This window comes from Coffea arabica, chromosome 9e, assembly GCF_036785885.1.
Source record: "Coffea arabica cultivar ET-39 chromosome 9e, Coffea Arabica ET-39 HiFi, whole genome shotgun sequence".
NCBI classification, from domain to species: Eukaryota; Viridiplantae; Streptophyta; class Magnoliopsida; order Gentianales; family Rubiaceae; genus Coffea; species Coffea arabica.
Genome location: NC_092327.1, coordinates 38091624 through 38111174, shown reverse-complemented (window position 1 = coordinate 38111174; position 19551 = coordinate 38091624). Strand labels below are relative to the sequence as shown.

Below are 19551 nucleotides of genomic sequence, written 5' to 3'. Positions count from 1 at the left end.
AGGGTCAATGGAATAAATCAATGGGAATAATAGGCTTATTTCATGGATTTTATGATTAATCACCTCTCACTAGAGAATCATCTTAACTACCCATTTTACTCTACTTAAAGGTAAAAACACCCATCTTATTTTCCTTGAATGTAAAAATAAGAAAACAAAATGCCACCGTTTGTGCTGGTTTCAACAAATGGAAAAAAGAAAAAAGAAAAGTAATAAATTGTAAAATCCATTTCACATTAACAAACACACTATACTATAGGTTTTGATCAAAATTCATTATCATTGAACACTCTGTGACACCGATAATAATAGTGATTGTAGAATTTGAATCAAACGGCTCTCAAATCATTAATAAGATTGCCGGTATTTCTTGCTCCCAGTGCCAAATGTCACGACACAGTAGCGTAACGCTAAAACTCAGTAAAATGATAAACCCTGGCCACTACACGCCACTCGTTTGGTTGGGAGGTTTCGCACTCCTTAATGGGAATGAGATGGTAGCGTTCTCCTTTGATCATGTTTGATACATTACTATGGGTATTTTCATTGCCTACTTTTGGATCTTGCAAACTCAAAAACTCACTAAATTGGGAACTGTCAGTCTGATAACCCACTTTTTAGAGGAAAATAAATCAAAATTGAACTTAGAGATTGTGAAGAATCCGGAAAGGAAGAGCACGGGTGATACAAATTATCCCCTCCTTGCTGGTGCAGGTTGCCCTCCCAATCGGCTTCATCCCTCTCGCTCGTCGAGGGAAATGATGCTTAGAGTTGTCTTTGTCCATGTATTGTTAGATTTGAAGCAAATTTGCATTGATTCACACCTTGCACAACAGCAGCAGTTGCTCCTAAAGTCTACCTGTTCAATCGTCTTTTGCTCCTAAAGCTTCACCATGGCTCTTTTTTTTTTCCGAATTTTCTTAGTTTTCGCTCGAGTTTACCTATATAGAAAGCAATTTTAAAAACACGATATGCCTCTACAATAAATACAAATATGAAAACTCCAAACAAATTAGAAAATGAGCCATCATTTCGTTTGCGTTTATCGTGTAAGTCAATATATCGCTTAAGAGTAGATTTTTCTTTTCACTAAAACCAAGGCTTGATCAACATATGATATGGTTATGTACAACTGTGCAACAAAGGGATAAGCAGAGCTCCAACGACTCATTAAATTTCAGATTTATCATCCAACAAGAAGATAAAAAGGCAGCATCCCAATTGTCTCTTAGCCCTATTTGGGTTTTCATCATTTCTCCCTATTACCACCTCTTAATAAGGCCAAACACTTCACAGACCTTGAAGTAATCTAAAGTAGATAGAAATGCTGAAACCATAATCGATTAGTACTATGATATAGAAAGATGCTTTTATTTAACTAGTACTCGGAAGACGAACTTTAAATCCTCATCCAAGTTTTCTGGGTCATCTACCAATTTTGGGAAGCCCGGACACACTAAAAGATGTTCAGGTCCTATTCAGAGAATACCAAGCATCCGCCAGTTTAGTTAAGACAGAGTAAACTATTAAGTCCGCAGAAGTTATTCAAACAGCTGCTCACAACCAGAAGATGTCTAACAACGAATACTGAGATCAACTAGTGGCTTCATTATAGGTGATATAGGCGGGGTAGAATCTTGCGTGATAAAATTCCTCGGAGATGACAAGCATGCTTGCCCCATTTCCATGAAATATCTGGGGATTGCGAGGGCTCAGAGCTGAGACTTCGGATAAAAGTTGGAAGCAATTCACCCTTTAGCTCAGATTCCTCACAAAGTAGTTAATATGTGGCGGAAGATTTTACCTAGAAACGTCTTTTGAAGGCTTCTATGAGCTCCTCGGATCACATTTTGTCACTTCATAAGCCTCAATCTTGTTAAGCTCCTGCAGAAGTAATTTAACTAGGTTATAACAATCAACTGAAAGGAAGTACTTCTGTTACCTGCTGTAAGGGTGCCGCGTGCCATAAAAGACGTACTCTATCATAATAAATGATGTATAAACCATCACAGAGAATACCAAATCAAAATCAATGCTGATTAAGAAAAGAATTTAGTTTTGCAGAATTGATCAAGGGGTGGGTTATTGAACCAACTTGCTTGTCTAATAATAAAAATGGTGGATAATATGTCCTAAATCTCCCTGATTTAAAATCTATTCATGCAATATCCAGGTACATATGAGGTTTCTACAGAACGAAATATATGTGATTCTTTGTCGATGAATGCTGCAAGTCAAACATTACCAAGCTGAAAAATCTCTTCCCCCTTATCCAAGTTTCTTATATGAACACAAGATCATTACCCTTGTGGAGGATCACTAAAGATTTTCAAGGACTGAATGACAAGTAAAATCGATACTTTATGCCGCCATTTTTGGCCTGGTAAATCTATCCTCAATTTGCATGTAGAACTAAATTTTATAAGCACCTGAATCCATGTTGCCAGTTGTGGCCTGCCCTCTGTAATATTGTACTTCTTCGCATCCAACAAGAAGGGTTGATACCTCTCAATGAGCGGAGCATAAGCTATATCTACCTGAGATTGCACAGATGGAGCATTAAGCACCCTATGTTTGTTCAATATATAGCATGAAATTTTAAAAAATAAAAACTCAAAATCCAACCAACATTATAAATCATTTTCCATTTGCATATCTGCCTCTTATAACTTGACGGAAACACTTCATTCCAATCATGGTGTTTATCACAAATAAAAGTCCAAAGATGATACTCACCAGACTAAAAGTTCCAAGGAAAAAGGGACCATCCCCAAATTTGCCGAGGGCATTCTCAATGTAATCAAAGGTAGCACCTAGTCAACCACCTCCATGGTATCAATGCTTACATGAATTATTAGTCAAAAACCATGATCATTGAACTTACCAGCTTCGCTAATTGAATCTGCCTTGAAAGAAGAAACCACAGCTCGATTGAAGGAGTTGGTATAGGACAGCAACTCTTCTGCAAAGTCTCTCTTGGCTGGATCCTACAGTTCCAGTTAGAACTCAAGCTATTATAAAATGCAGATTAATTAAGGATCTTAAAGGAGCTCACTACAACTCAACATTATGATGTTTGTGGAGATCTTACGTCAGGAAGAAGTGAAGGACCTTCAAAGTTACCCTCCAAATATTTTATCAGATCAAGAGACTCTCCTTTAACTTCATTATTATGTTCCAGAGATGGCACCTGAATGGGAATAGAGCAGTATAAGATTCCTAAAGAAACGTAGCAATTACCAAGAGTAGTTGCAGTTGGTCAAAAGAGACTTTCTTTTCGACTTCAAGTGAACAAATCATCAAATCCTGATCATTTGTGGGGCAGTTAATGATTCCAACTTCTGATGCAAGGAGAGATATACAGTGCTTAAAGCAGGAAATCAATTCTGGCTGAGCATGATTAGTATCAGAGAGCTAATATAGCATAGTGCCATTAGGTAATCAACCTTGTTGGGCGGGTAAACTTTCTCCTTGTACCAGGCAGGCCTGTTCTGCAGGTCAATAGGGATCAGTTTTATCTTATCTTGCAATCCCTGTTCCAGAAAAGCGTAGAAACACAAATTCAGAAACTCCAAAAGGTGTTACAGAAAATCAAATCAAGTACCTAGAACAAGGAGTGAGAAGAACTCCCCAACCAACCTTATAGTTCCTTGTAATCCATACACGTTGCGCATAAGGGCATGTGTAAGATATGTACAACCTAAAACCAAGGAATCAGAACATAAAATAATGTCAAACTTAAACAACTATAATGATTGAAGGTAGTTCAAGAGTTTTAAAAATAACCAAATTTTGAATTTGCCAATTCCTCATCTCAACAGTAGGAGATTGCATCCATGTACAATATCCGATTCTCTTTGTTACAGATTCAATGAGTTTTTTGGTCTCAAACAAAATCCCAAGGACCAAAACAGCTTTAAGATGGGAATCATGTCTTCGCATTTCAGCATAGACTTCTCAATTGGCTTATTATATTGTTCGGATTGAGAAATTGGGTAATTTTGTTGTCCAAATTCCAAGCCTATATAACATGATAAGGAATGTTGGCAAATTGCCAGAAGTGCAGATAAGAGAAATTGGAGGGAGTGAAAATTTTCGATTCACAATCGGAAGTTTTTATGGTCTAAATACTGGATAACAAACAAACATACTGAAACTCTCCCTGTATGAAAGCAGGAAAAAAAATTTGCTAAATTTCCTCGCTGCAGAAGTATGAAGCATCTACGAACAGAGAAAACAGTAAAAAAGACTTACTTGGTAGTACCATCAAAGATGGCAGGTGGTTCTGAAGAAGAATCAAGAGGAGGTGGAAGCACCTCTTTCACACTTCAAAAAAAAAAAAAAAGAAAAAAATCCCACCATAAACAACAACATCCTAAAAATAAAACCGGAAAAGATGAACTGATAAAGATTCGAGTACCGAGAAGACATTGCCGAAGCGGATAGTGAAGAAATTCTTGAAAATTTAACATGCGAGTGAAGATTTCGAGGGGATCTTAATGGGTTTTTGGATAGAGCATATACTACACAGAGAAAGCAGAAGGAAATGTTAGGCGCGGATTAGCAGCTGATGAAGTTGGTAAGCTTACACTTGCACCAGGGTGTAATAGCAGGCAGGACCATATGGATTACAGATGAAGATGGAAGTTCAAAGCGGACATGTCGTGTTAGTTTACGACTGTTTTCTGGATTGGCTGTCTTAGGTGTGGAAATTTCACTTGGAAACATTATCGAAGTCATTACATCAGAGATGCCGCCGCTCCCAATGGCGAATGGCACGACGCACAACTGTAACACTAAAACATTTACCATCCGATTGGTTGGTAGGTTTTGCTCTCCTTAATGGGAATATGATAGGATAGTGATCCTTATCGATTAATATGTTTGGTACACCCACAATAGGTATTTCATTATCCACTTTTAAGTCTTCCAAATCCAAAAATTCATTCTCCACTAAATTGGGCGGGGCACTATCAGCTTGATTACCCAATTTTTAGGAGAAAATAAATAAAAATTAAACTTAAAAATTGGGGATAATTTCAGAATTCAGACACCTCTCTTGAGTTTTCTATAATTATAGCCACCTCCATTAAGGTTTGAAAAATTACGAAAATCTCTTCTAGAATGTATGTTTTGGTAACAATTGATGATGTAAGCCAAAAAAAAAAAAATCTAATGAAGATCCAATATTACCTTTCTCTCATATGTAAAAGAAATTAAATACTAAAAAAGTCAACTATCACCATTATTTGTTAGGTGAAATTTTCAAGTTAGTTTTTTGCTAAAAAAATTCAAGCTATGTTTTGAAAGCATCTTGTTTTTGGTACTTTGGATTCTTTTTTTTTTTTTCAAAGCTCAGTCGTCACCAAAAAAGTACTAAGTCTCTCTTTGAGTTATAGATTGGAAATTTGAACCCCACATGTAATGGAAAAAATCTAAAAGAGGTGTCAAAGCACTCCTTTAGTCTAGTCAGGTTCTTATATCTACTAGAAAAAGGATTCTTTTTTTCTTTTTTGTTAAGTAATTTTTGAAGATACTTATTTTAACAAATGCCTCTCTAATTGGTTAGTCGATTTTTTGTAAATTGATTAAGAAATTTAATAAAAAAATTTGGAGATGAAGTATAATATACTAGATTAGATGATGTTAGAATTTTATAATAAAGAAATATTACCAAAAAAGGATTTCATTTTTCTCTTTTAAACTCATTTTTCACTTATAATTTGTAGAGTAAAAATCCTGGGGAGCCCTTAAACTATTACTGTTGTCTATTTTTGGCCCCTCATCTAAATTTTGTTTCCGATTGGGTCTTAAACAATTAAAACTGCATATTTTAAGGATTTCCGGTGACTTTAGGCATAAATTTGGCCGATTTAAAGGGTATTTTTGTCCATTCATAATTGAACCTTCGAGACCAGCATCAGAAACCCTCAAAGAGGCAACTCTTTAATTTTTTAAGCACACCATTAGATTTTTCTTCACAAATCCTGTTTTAAAAAAAGCACACCATTAGATATTTCTTCACAAATCCTTACCCTCAAAGAAATATGCATTCCGTGCCTTCTATAGGAACCAACAAACAAAAACAGGAAGAACTCAAAAGACAAAAGCTGCCTGAACATTACGAATTGAAGAGAGCCACCACTTAACCAAATGACAATGAATACTAAGTCCAGGATCAAATATACCTGCATCAAACTCAAAAAACTTTCATATATTACGAGCAACATCACTGGTGGAAAAAAAACACATCATTAGATTTTTCTTCACAAATCTTGTAAAAAAAAAAAAAAAAACACACCATTAGATTTTTCTTCACAAGTCTTGTAAAAAAAATTGAAAGGTTACCTCTTTGGAGAGTTTCTGATGCTGGTCCCGAAGGTTCAATTATGAATGGACAAAAATGCCCTTTAAATCCGGCCAAATTTATGCCTAAAGTATGCAGTTTTAATTGTTCAAGAGCCAATCAGAAACAAAATTTAGATGAGGAACAACGGCAATAGTTTAGGGGCTCCCTCAGGTCTTTTATCCTAATTTGTAAAGTTTGTGAAGAATATCACAGTCTTTCTATAGCACCAAGGGATATAAGTGTAATTTTTCAAATTGTAAGGAAGGTGGCCGCAATTATTAGAAATGTGAGGGGAGGTTTCTGAAATTAACCGTAAAAATTGTGAAGAATCGGAAAAGGAAGAGCATGGCTGGCACAAGTTTTCTCCCTCCTTACTGGTACAAGTTGCCTCCCCTCTCCGTTTCCCCCTCCCAATCAGATTTGGGGCAGGGACGGTCATCAGTATGACCGTCCCTGCACGGTTAAGGGCCAAGATTTGCCCTCAAATTTTTGTACGACTGAGATTACACCATGTAACTCGATTTCCGCGCCAAGTGTGGGGCCCACCACTATCTGTTGTGAAAATACATCCTGTGAAAAAAAAGTTACACGATGTACAAAGAAAGTTACGCGCAGTTGATAATGACCAAAATTGCCCGGGACGGTTGCACCTGCAACCGTCCGTGCCCCGAGTCCCTCCCAATCAGCTCCATCCCTCTCTCTCATCGGGGGAGATGGTTAGAGTCGTCTTTGTCCATATAGTGTTAGATTTGAAGCAAATTTTCATTGATTCACGCCTTGCACAATAGGAGCACTTGGCAAATTGAATGTGGATTTTTACTTGGAAAATTTGTAAGTTTTGGCCCTTTTGGATATGATGCAGACTTCCTTTCTGAAGAAATTTGAGAGTGAAAGTAATTGGATTTGTACGCAACATTGGAAATTGGGATTGATGAGGATTTCCCTTTTGAAGGAATTTGAAGTTGGAATTGATTGTGTTTCCCTGTGACATTGGATATCAAACGGGTGGTTAAGACCTTAAAGCTGAAACTACTATTTTTTTTATATTTTTAAAAATTATCAAATAGGGTGAAATTGAAGAAATGAAAAGGAAAAAATAAGAGATTTGAATCCGAATCTTCAATTCTTAAAACTTCAATTACTAGACCAAAACTTGCTTAGTACCTATTAAAGATAAATGGCCCAATGAACCCTTATTCTCCTGACATACATGACACGAGGTTGTATGCCATTTATTAGACCTTCTTTTCGTTAGTGGGCTCTTCTTATTCCATCCAACACAAATTGAAATAATCTCATTTGGGATCCAATGTCAATCAGGCATTCCAAAGATGATACGAAACTTTTTTACCTGGCATTGCAACCCTTTGATTGATTCCATAAGCTATAATGAGTCCTTTGCATGTGTAGTGCCAGGATAGTGATTACATTCAAAGCGGCCTCTTCTACCTTTGTCTTTGTTTTGGCAAATTGTGGTTTAAGTTGCCGAAATTCGAATCAGATACACATGCAGACTTTGAATCTTGAAACTAGTAAGTATAAAATAGAGTTAGGTTCTAAAGTCATGTACTGGAAAATTATTTTAATTTCGGGTAATGTTATATTGTAGGTGTTTGTAGCTCCGTCCAACAAACATTCTGATTTGTTGCACTTTGCCACCAAGGCTACGAATAGTTTTCACCCTCTGCAAATTTTCAAGACAATGGAGGAGAAACAATGTATAGTAATACTGGCAAGGTAAAGCTTTTTCTTTGCAGACTCGTTTGTCCGCCAATTTGTTTGTAATGCATTCTGCCAATGCCGACATTCTTGGAAAAAAGAGCAATGCTAAGGTGATTTGGAGCAAATCCAAGAACTAGTAACATAAGAAAGAATTAAATGTACCTTGATAATGACTCTCAAAAAGATTGCTTTTCCCCTTGGGATTGAAAGGCCCCTTTTCATTGCGATGCGATTTATCAAGAAAGGAACATATTATAGGGCCACAATATACAATTCAAAAGATCAATCCCACCCCCAAGTTCATTTTTTATGATAAAAAGATTCAAGTTTTGCACAGAAGACGTTACCAAGAAGTCATGAAGTTTCATTTCAAAGATCACTTAAAAGAGAGTTACATCCCAAATACTCTGGTGTATACATCGCCTGAACTGGGCATCTGGAACATTAAATCTCCATATCCAGAAAGGTACTTGTTCAACCCTAGTTTCTCACTTCTTTGATGTTCTGCAATGGCAGCTTCATTTCTCCGTTGGACTTCATCCAAACTTTGCTGATAGCCATTAGAGATGTACCCATTTCCAAATTTCTGCTGCGATAATTGTGCAAAAGAAGATTCAAATGATTGACACTGATCCATCAGTCTTGACGGACACCCATATACATCACCTGAACTAGATAACTCGACCCCAGTATGGCCAGGAAACCCCATGTCTTTATGCGTGGATGTTTGCTGGAAAAAGATTTGAGAATACTTCGAGTCCTGATCAGCCCTTGCCTGTTGTTGCATCAGAAGCTGAAGTCTCGTCTCGTTGTCAAATTCGCCCATCTGTTGATTAACAGCTGGCCTCGTGCTCAAGCCTGAGATATTCAATCCATTTGTTGGTTTGCTATCACCACGGCTCAATATTGCAGGGTCAAGAAAATCAATATCAGAATTACTACCATTATTTCCTGCCAATGGCATTTGAAGCAAATTGTTTGGCAATGATGAAGTATTAACAAAACTTCCTGCAGACAGAAAGGGGTAAAGAAACATTATAAGGGACAAAATTCAAAAAGGTCAATTAGTAATACAACCTCAAGACAAGGAGGATGGGAGAGGGGGATGGACAATGCAGTGACATACCAGAAGAAGTACGAGGAAATCCACCTGTCTTCTCATATGCAGAGAAACCAGGAGGTGCTTCTCTGGAGGGCATTGAGAATCCAGGCGGAACCAAACTTGGAGGCCTGCATGCTGTTAAAACAGACAGTTTACATGATATCCAATAGCACAAAAACCAAATGCAGTGAACTATTTTGGTTAACACAGAGCCAAACTAGTGTACAAATGCTCAAGCAAAGAGATATAAATGCACACACTCCCAAATTAAACCTTCCAGTTCCTGCTAATAGACATTTCTCGATGCTCCAAATTATATTTCCACCATGGTTAAGTTGACTGGAAATTTCAGTGTGCAACCCAAACAGGTGGATAGCGATACTAGCTACACTACTCTGGTAATAAGGAAACGCCTTAAAAATAACAACAGTTTATTAACCAAAAAGATTTCAGTAAAAACTCACACCCAAAAGAAAGTGCAGAATCAAAGAATTGTAGTAGCATTGAGTCTGAAGACTCATAGATGATGTGATCCAAAATAACAGAAATCAAGTACTGCAAGAAACTCTGATACATAAGCCACTGACATTGAATAACAGTAAAGCTTTAAAAGCAAAATAAAAGAAATTAATAGAGAAAGTGTATAGGACTAATATGGTAACTTAACAGTCACAGAGTCAACGAAACTGTGAAAATGATGTATCTCGAAGATGAAAAACACATCAAAAAAACAAACTTGCACATAAGCCCGTATAAAGAAGATGCATATGTTTGTATACTAAGAAAAGACAGTGACACACACACAAACTGACACGCTCACCTAGGCAGATCATTAAGCATGGCAAAACTTTTGAATAGACCAGTGAAGTTTACAACATCACAACTTTCAGCACAAAGTATTAAGAAGAATAGCTTCACTCTAAAATCTGCAAAAAGCAAGAAGCCTTCTAGGTGGTGAAATGGACTGTTTTCTGCATTCTATTAAAGTCGCATAACTTGGCTAATGTAACAAATATGCCAAAGTGTAAGATGAACAAATAGAACTTATAGTTCCAAACTTTCCCAATTAATTAAGAATGATGAGCTCTGCATCCTAAAGACACACAACAACAAACTAATCAAACATCAACTGAATCAAAAGAGTGTATAAACTAATGTTTACCTGGATGCTGAGGCTTAGACAAGTAATGCTCCTTGGTAGTACAATTTTGTGGCACCTGACCAAGGTTACTGTAGTAAGGCTCAAAGTTAGCTGCTTGACCTGCAAAGCCGATTTGTTTTGCAAACAGAAACCCTGATTCGCCACTAGTAAAAGAATTCCAGGATGAACCACGTTGGTCATCAGTTTCATGGAGTAAATCAGTTAAACCATGAGGCAAGCTCAAGGAATCATCACATGAATCTAGGTCGATTGACAAAATATTTGAGATAATACTGCTCTCGACAGCATCTAAAACACAATTTTCATCATCATTAGTTAAGTTCTCATCTTCAATCCTTCGCAAATGCTCCACAATTTCTTCATTAGAGAAGGAGTTAGAACTCCGATAAATCCTATCTGATTTGACAGAAGTCTGGAATTTCAACTCATGCCTGTGGTCATTTAATACAGAATTTACACATGTAAATGGTAAAGAGGCATCATCTTCAAGGCTATGTACAGAACTTTGGTCCATGCTGAAACTACTTGAACTATGAGTCCTCCCATGCTGTAGAGAATGACCACCAGACTCCTCAGAAACCTGTGCAGGATAAGTTGAATGATCAACGCAAGCCCTCTGACTCAAATTGCTATCCTTTGATAGTAAGTTATCAGAAGGCATTCTATCTTCACCAAATGGCTCATCCAAGAACTCCGTTGACTCTCCATCCAAGGGTAGTCTATCAAAAAGGTGAGCAGAAGATGAATAAGGCGAAGAACTTGAATATGTATCCTCGACATGATTAGCTTTATCTGTGGCTACTGAAGATAAATCAGAACATAAATCCAATATCCTTCTATCCTCAGCATTATTCTCATCTTTCTCTGGACCAGAACTACTAGACCGTCCAACAATATCTACAAAAGTTGTCTTGTTGGGCACCCCAAGGCCCCCAGCCAAGTGGCCACCATAGACTGAATCCTGTAATCATGTTGAAATACCAATTCCAAATCAGAAAGGCATACTCAGTCTAAATACAACAAATAAGAAGATCCTGTCTTTAAGAAGTGGAAGATATTGTTGCTGTACAGGCAAAACTCAAGCAGCTCACTCTATTCCCCACACCCCACCGCCCCCCCCCCCCCCCCCAAAAAAAAAGGAGGAGGAGGATATGAGTGTAAAAAGTCAAGAAACATTAACCATGAAAGAAAATTTAACCAGAATTTCTTACACTGAAAGAACTTTTGGCAGTAGATTTGCCTATAAAGGAGCTGCTGCTAGTGGTCATCTCTTCCACAGGAGGTGGCAAGAAATTTCCTGAGCGCCTAAGCATATTATTTGTAGCACCAGCAACCTCTTGAACTCGATGCCTAGTCAATCAAATATATAAAGTCAAAACAAACAGCAATGCAAAGACACCAGAGGTTGAAAGAAAAAAAACATATGGAGTTTTAAAAACGGGAAACAAGAATGATAAAAAGATTTGAAGCACAAACCAGAAGTTTTTGAACAAGTATTTGAAACTAGAAAGCAAAAACAGCAAAAAACCCCATAAGGAAAATAGCAAAAAGATGAATACCAACTAAAAAAGCCAGTTCTGACAAAAGAATTAAGCCTTAGCTCACAAAAGAAGGCAAAAATAAATATTAATTCATTCATTAAATAAAGATGAGATGTCTTATAAATCGATACATCATCTGTCAGAAAAGAGAAGTGAACCAGATTCTACCAAGTTACATGGAAATATACCCCATAACAATTTTAACAAACTTGTACGATCAGGAAAGAGTCAACAACCGCACAAGAGAAACTCAAGGAGTATTAACATGCTATAACTGAAATTCCAACAAGAAACACACAAACTAAGAAAGAAAGTTATTTCAAAATAACGATCTACTCAACAAGTCGAGAAAAAGTCTATTGTTAAAAACTATATCTCTTTGTAATTTGATCCTTTGTTTCCCCGTTATCAGCGCTTCTTTGATTGCCATTACTTAAAAGCTTCATCGTGTAACTGTTAAACCAATCAAACTGGAGATTTGCTTCTCCTACTATGAGCACACAGGCCCCAATTCAGGTCAATATGTAAGTAACCCAAAGAAAAAGAAAGTATTTCAATGCCATATAGAATGATTGGCGTGTTATACCTTGTATGAACTGCAGCTACCTCGTCCTTCCCAAAACTATCTTCATCAGCACCAATTGTATGTAAATATAAACAAGTAGGATTACTGCAAGGCTGGGCCAAAAAACACAGAAAAGAAAAGGCATTGTCAACAAGAAGCACTTATATTTATCAATGAACAATATTTGCCAGGGAGCATCCGAAAAAAAAAAGATTTTGCATGAGATACAACATAGAATTATAGATCTATACCATGTTTCTCAACCAAGCATGGCAATATTTTGCAGTTCCAAAGGATGCCCTGCACAAATGAAGTTCCAAATTGTAACTATGGTTAAACTAGGAGGTAATAAATGAAGTTAAAAAATGACAGGAAAAGGACAGGTTCTTACCTCAAGAACCTACCTTCCAGGACAAAACCATGCACTGACTGAATACAGCGTACAGCCTCCTCCTCTTTTGAATAAGTCACATATCTGGGATGAGGGAATGGGTCAAATGAAAGGAGAATGATATCAAAGAAGGGTGATAATCATATTTGCAGGAACAAGAGAACAAAATAATTCATCACCATGAGATGCTACTTATGTATTAAACATGCCTAGACACCTTAAATGGAACTGAAAATGAGACAACCTTAGTTGAAAAAAACACCAGAAATTCACATGCAAAGAAAAATCCCTCTGTTCTTGATGTGATGATCCAACAACTTAACCTGTGAAATCAGGTCTTAACTATCACTTTTGAATCCTCATAACATGACATCAACTCAATGGTGATTATGTAAGTACTTCACATTTCAATTTGCAAAGGTGTGACATCCATGAAGGAATCATCACGTGTCTCCCCCTGGTACTCCTCACTTGACCAAAATTTCCTTTCACAGTTTTCATGCACATTGATACTCCTCAATAACAGACTCCAGATGCTGGACCACCTCACTATTAACTGGTCAAGAAAACTTTTGTATTTCATTGGAAAGCAATAGTAAAATATATTTTCCTTCTTCCTGTAAATGATTCTATCTGGTCTCAATTTCGATCCCATGACAATAAATGTTAACAGCATCCTTTAAATCGGGAAGCAAATGGGCAATGTATGAGGTATTTTTAACTTAACAAACCCCAAGTTAATTGATTAATAACCACACCCACAGCCCACTCTACAAAACATGCAACAACAGCTGTTGTAACAATCCCTTTCATAAAAAATTTGTTTGAAGTTGCACCACTTGAGATACAAGGACATAAAATATAAATTAAAAAAAAAACACTGAGTCCAGTCAAACCATGTATTTTACTTCAATCATTCACTCTCTTTTACTTTTCCAGGTTCTGTTACAAACACTATCAAATAATCCTGCAGCTCTTTAAGATGAGAACTAATTAACTTACACACTACAGGTGTCATGAATGAAATGCTGGATTGCCCCACCAGCTGTCCGAGATAGAGAAATCTTAGAAACTTTCCCATACTGACCAAAATATTCCTTCCTCTGTAAGAGCTGCAAGACTCATGATTTTCCAGAGAACAAAGAAAATTAGATAGAGTCTCAACAAATAGTTTCTTCGAGGAATACATATTTTGAATAACTATTTACGAAGCAGGACAGCCAAATGAAAGACAACATTAAGATGGATAAACTAAGAAACACAAAAAGGAGCTCCTTACATCTTCATCAGCAAGGTTAAGAGGTAGCCCAATTACGTAGGCCATTTTCCGTTGAATCACCCTAACATTTGAAAGATCTTTCCTTACTTCATTAGTTTTTGGCTTGGCCTTTGGTGGTTTACTTTTTCTACTAGAATTCTTTGCCACCGCCCTAATCAGAATAAAAACAAGTGTCAGATTTGCCTTTCAGACACCCAAAAGAATGACTCCAGGCATAATGTATAACAACCTCTCACAATTTGCTTGCATTGCAACAATTTTATCCTTTTCATAAATAGTCCGACAGGCAGGACACCGCCCTTCTGTCTCATCTTTTTCTGCCATGTCCATTATGTGATGCCAACACCAGACACAGACCTATTAGACAAAAACCAGCATGAATATTCAAAAACAAAAAACCCATGTGAAGTGTATATCGTTCATCAAAAGTAAAATTACACTCTTGAATGGCTATAGTAGCAGGTTAACGGACTAATCAATCATTAAGTTCTTATAGGCATGTCCTCAGACGTGAAGAGAAAAAGTAACAATCAAAGCAAAGGTAGACTCCAAAGAATACGGCTTTTTAATTAAAAAAGACCTGAATTTAATCAATAACGCTTAACAGATGATATATTCAAGTGTGAAATCTGATTTTTGAAAAGGAAAAATTTCAGTGTACAGGGAAGGTAAATAAAAGAAGAAAAAGGCCTAAAAATTTGTTGTCTCCATATAGAACAGTTCATGATGAATTAGAGGGAGCTACGAGTTTTAGATGAATATTTGCATCCACGTCTGCCAAAGATGAATAAGGCAAAGAAAAATTTTCGATATAATCTTTTAGCAGGGGAGGGGAGGAAGGGAAGAACAGCAGAGGGGAAGCAAAAACAGCCAGTGAGAACTGAACTCAGTTCAAAGACAAGGAACAAAGACCCTTAACCGCTAGGCTAGTTTTGATTCTCCCACCAAGACAAGGAATATACTAAAGAAGTAAGACAGACTCAGCCTCCGACATGCCACAATCAGCTCATGTTTTTCTTACTCCAATGATCTTATACCACTCCAAAGTATGACAGCTACATCAGAATGAAAAAGCAAAAGGAACACGTGTCTCAGAGTTCCTCTTTGACCTAATAGCTTTACAATGTCAATCAAACATTACAATAAGCTACATTTGATCAATCTAGCTACTTTGCAGAAAATGAAATATTTAACATCAATTTCCACAAAAGGTAAAAAGGAATGAATGAAAATTTTCACACCTGATAGCCACATTTGCAAGGCTTGAATTGCTGATCCGTCCAGTCCATCTCTTCTGCGCACAAAGGACATCTTTTCTCTCCTTCGTTACTCATGATTGCCCCCCTTTCACCCCCGAAAAGAAAAATAATTTCATTTCAGTTAACAGGTAAGAATCCAACAAAAACAAAAAACGACATTAATACAAAAAAAATCCTCACTTATTTTCCAAGCCATAGAAACACGCGTCAATACAATTCTCTCTTCACAAGCTAATAAAACCTATAAACCCTAATTTCAACAAATAAGGTGTTACAATAAAACATCAACAACCGAAATGCTTAAACTTTCAGTTTCAGATCAGAACCGCGAAAATAAACACATATAGCAAATAAATCCACAAATGGAGAACGAACGCCGCAAAAAGAAATGTGATTCACAACATTTTGCACACCGAAAAACAAAATACAACAAAAAGTGCAACGCATTTCTCGAATTCTAGGGCACATGCATTTCTATTAGAAACGAAGGCACACATTAACGTAAATAAATACATCCATAAAACGAAAGAAAAGCTAGGTCATTTTGCATTTCAATCATAGATGGAAATGGAAGAAAAAACTTACAGGGATTTTGATTTGCAGAGAGAGAGAGAAAGAGAGATTATGAGAGGGAGAAAGAGGAAAGACGCGAAAAACCAACACAGGAGAAGAGAGGTTTGATTAGTCGGAGAGAAAGTCTGTACGGCACAAAGGAGGATTGAAAGCCATAGGATGGAGACGGCCTTTTTAGTTTTTATGGATGCCCTTTTTTTATTTTATTTTATTTTTAATAAGTACTCCTACAATACAATTAAATAGTCTTACACTTAAAAAAAGTACTCCTGTTTGGTTTAGTTCGGCATTCTTTATTAAACTTATCTCTTTACTGCTACTTATATATATTTATTTTGCTATATTCTATTTTTGTTATATTATAGTACTACTTTTTTTTCGTGGAAACAAAGCGGAGAAGGATTGGGTGAGGGATGGACCACCGAGGATTTTGTTCGAGGGTCAAACTCAATTATTGTATTTTTATTTTTTCTTGATTGTAAATTACCGATTGAAGGGGAATTTACTTCTAGAAGACTAATAAAGGTGCTTTTACCATAAAGGCTTTTAAGTATTATGAAAGTTTTTTTAGGATGTTTAGTAACTAATTTTTCGTAATTTAAAAAGCTTTGTTTGGATTGCATTTTTTTTGGATTTTTTATAGAAAAATTACTGTAGCAATTTGATATACGTGAGGTAAAAATGTGATTGAAAAATGTGTCTACAAAAAACGTAGCAATTTTTCAAATAAAAATTACAATCGAAACGCACCCTAAAAGTAAATTCAGTTTTCAATAATTTAAAAGTTTCAAAAATACTTGTATCGGAACTGCTTCTGTTTATGGAAAACGTAGTAATTTTTCAAATAAAAATTACAATCCAAACGCACCCTAAAAGTAAATTCGATTTTCGATAATTTAAAAGGTTTTAAAATACTTGTATCGGAATTGCTTCTTCGTACGCTACTGAAACCCTAAACGGGGTTAATTATAGCTAATCCTATTTTATGCCCTAGAGATACAGGACCATTAGAGTACCAAAAAAGTGGGATTGGTGGATATATAATTACTCCAGTCATTATCAACTGTTTCCTAAATTTGGTAGACTTCCACAGATAAAGTAATACAAAAGCCAAATCTTATCCTGGGCAGGAAAAGAAGATTCGGTGTATTTATGTCTGATGTTAACTTAAAAGAAAGTTGTTGAGATTAGTGGTGGAAAATTCCTAGTGATGTTGAGATTAACAGTGGAAATTTCCTAGTGATTTTTCAAGTAGTCATTGTTAACTATTAATATGTATGATTTGTCAGAGTAACCAAAGGAAATTATGAAGGGAAGTATTTTGCGCGGTTGTTTAAGAGTTAATCTTGTAAAAAAAAAAAAAAACCCTATGTTATGATTAATCAATTAAAGTTGTAATTATTTTACTATACAAGGTTAAAAAAAAGGAAGGTCAATAGTATTAGTACTGTTAAAACAGCTCTAACCAACCACAGCATCCTTCATCATTATTGTTGAAAATGACATTAATACACGGTCTTAAATGTCAAAATTATCCCCAAAGTGCAGATAATGATCATTTTGCATCATATTTACGGAGAAATCTATTCTATTGGCTATAAGGTCTTAATTTTTTTGGAATTGTTTTTGAAATACACATTTACTGTAGTATTTGGAATGTGAAAAACAATTTTTCAAAAACAGAGGCAAAAACAAGGAATCCAAACGGACTGATAATCTTTAAAAAAAAACTCTAGCATTGTTTAAAATTACAAATTCCGTTTGGATTAGCTGTTTTTTGGGGTGTTTTTGAAAAACTTTACTGTGGCAGAATTTTTAGAGTATATTTTGAAATATTTTTAGAAAATATTTTGGAATATTTAAAAGTAGAAGAGTTTCTAGAATATATTTCCTCGGCAAAATAAGATACATTTATATCACTCACTTGTTATTGAAATGCCATATACAACCTTGTAACATGTTATCTCATGTACGTCCTGCGTCCAATTATGTACTTTGATGAAATTACAAATCCTAACTCTAAATTCTGCCATAACTCAAATTTAGAATTTTTTAAAAAAATTTTAAAGGTAGAAAATATGTATAGTTCAATAAGTGCAGGTGTTTTTCATCGAAAATATTAACAAACTCAATATACTCTCACCATTTTCTTATGAACAAAATTTTGTTAACCAGTTTTGATTAGGAAACTCCTCGAACATACGTCAAACTCCAACTATCGACAGCTATTATCCTTATCATTTCATCAGTTCCGATGCCCATTACAATTTATAATCACCTGTGCATAATTTTTCCTTGTGTGGAATTACATGTAATATAGTTCAATTTGTTAATAATCATAACCATGATTTAGTGGTACAAACGTTTCTTGATAGTCTCCATTTTGATTTTTTTTTTCAAAAAGGCAAAAGGAAAAGAAGACGAGTTAAGGGTTCGATAATTAATCGAACTCGAGACCTCGCAATCATTTAATCAATGTCTTCACTAATTAACTTTGGATTTTTAACCAGTCTTAACCTTAAAGCGCGTATACGAGTTTTTGTGGTTTTCGATTTGTGGCTAGTCACATTCTATTGCCGCGGTACTAATAGAAAAGAACGTGTGTTCTTGTCAAGGTGCTTTGATAAGGATGGGTCGTTTGATTGTCGTTTATTTTGCCAAGGTGTTTTGATAACAATGTGTTAGCTTGATTGGTGGTTGACTCAAGAATCTCTCTCAATGTTGCATTTAGTTGTGGAATGTTTTCAACATTCACGAAAATTTCCAATATTATTTTAATTGCATTGAAGCAATGACAGATGATTTTCTCCTTTTTCTATTTTTTTTTTCCTTTCTTTCATGTTTGTTGACATAGTATAAGGTTTAATTTGGAAATAAACCATCACATACTAGTACGCTAATTAAATAGCCCCTCACGGGTTAGCTCGTTTGGTCACGGTTTCTTCTTTAAGGCCGTTGTCCAGCCTCCCCACAAGGGTTCGAGTCCCGTGGTTACCATGTTTGGGGGGATGGGACCTCTCCTCCCGGATCGGAGTGGGATTAGTCGGGCCCCGTAAGGATTGACGCGGACACCCAATCCGTCAGAAAAAAAAAAGAAGGCATAATTTCAATAAATTTCTCTAAGATTTTTTATAATTTCATTGAACTCTTTAGAGATTTTAAAATTTATACTAATCTCTTTTATCCATTTGAAGGGGGAGGAAGAGGAGGGAGGAGGAAGAGGGTCATCAATCTTGGAGGGCCAAGTAATTTCTGGTAGGTCCTCATGAAGTGGGTTAATGTCGTATTGGTCCTCCAAACTAGATAAGTGCCTCAATCAAATCCCCTCGAGTTAGAAAGTCCCAAATAATTTCTCCAAACCACAAATTTAGTTCACGCTTGGTCTCCGTCAAATCAACGGCGGTTGACCTCTGTTAAGTCATGAAAAGGGGCTTTCTTGGAATTTAAACCATTTAAGGGATCTATTCGATAATTTAGCACACAATAGTTTTTGTTTCCCCCATGGGCTTTGAGGATGATTTGATGCAAATGAATGCCTATAATGGCAAATATAAAGCTTATGTGGTAATCTTTTCTACTGCCAGCTTTGGGGATGATTTCATTCGTTT

The 19551-nt window shown here is 36.1% G+C and overlaps 1 protein-coding gene and 1 pseudogene across 3 annotated transcripts; both read right to left on the bottom strand.

Annotated features, from left to right (window-relative positions):
- Window positions 1-1148: 1148 nt before the first annotated feature.
- Window positions 1149-4820, bottom strand: LOC113710528 (glutathione S-transferase L2, chloroplastic-like; annotated as a pseudogene).
- A 3519-nt stretch (window positions 4821-8339) lies between these two features.
- On the bottom strand, window positions 8340-16115 carry LOC113710523 (uncharacterized). Of its 3 annotated transcripts, none has more exons than XM_027233577.2 (13): window positions 15956-16115; window positions 15551-15620; window positions 15353-15455; window positions 14341-14468; window positions 14112-14262; window positions 13835-13944; window positions 12833-12916; window positions 12693-12741; window positions 12463-12554; window positions 11547-11685; window positions 10336-11296; window positions 9198-9308; window positions 8340-9079 (listed from the first exon to the last, which is right to left on the bottom strand). In XM_027233577.2, the coding sequence occupies exons 3-13, from the start codon at window positions 15443-15445 to the stop codon at window positions 8463-8465; spliced, it is 2535 nt and encodes an 844-aa protein (XP_027089378.2). In that variant the 5' UTR covers window positions 15446-15455; window positions 15551-15620; window positions 15956-16115; the 3' UTR covers window positions 8340-8462. The 3 variants fall into 3 exon arrangements, with proteins under 3 accessions (XP_027089378.2, XP_027089380.2, XP_027089377.2); XM_027233579.2 differs by lacking the exon at window positions 15551-15620 and having other exon boundaries at window positions 8340-8929; window positions 9014-9079; window positions 15956-16114; XM_027233576.2 differs by lacking the exon at window positions 15551-15620 and having other exon boundaries at window positions 15956-16114.
- Window positions 16116-19551: the final 3436 nt, after the last annotated feature.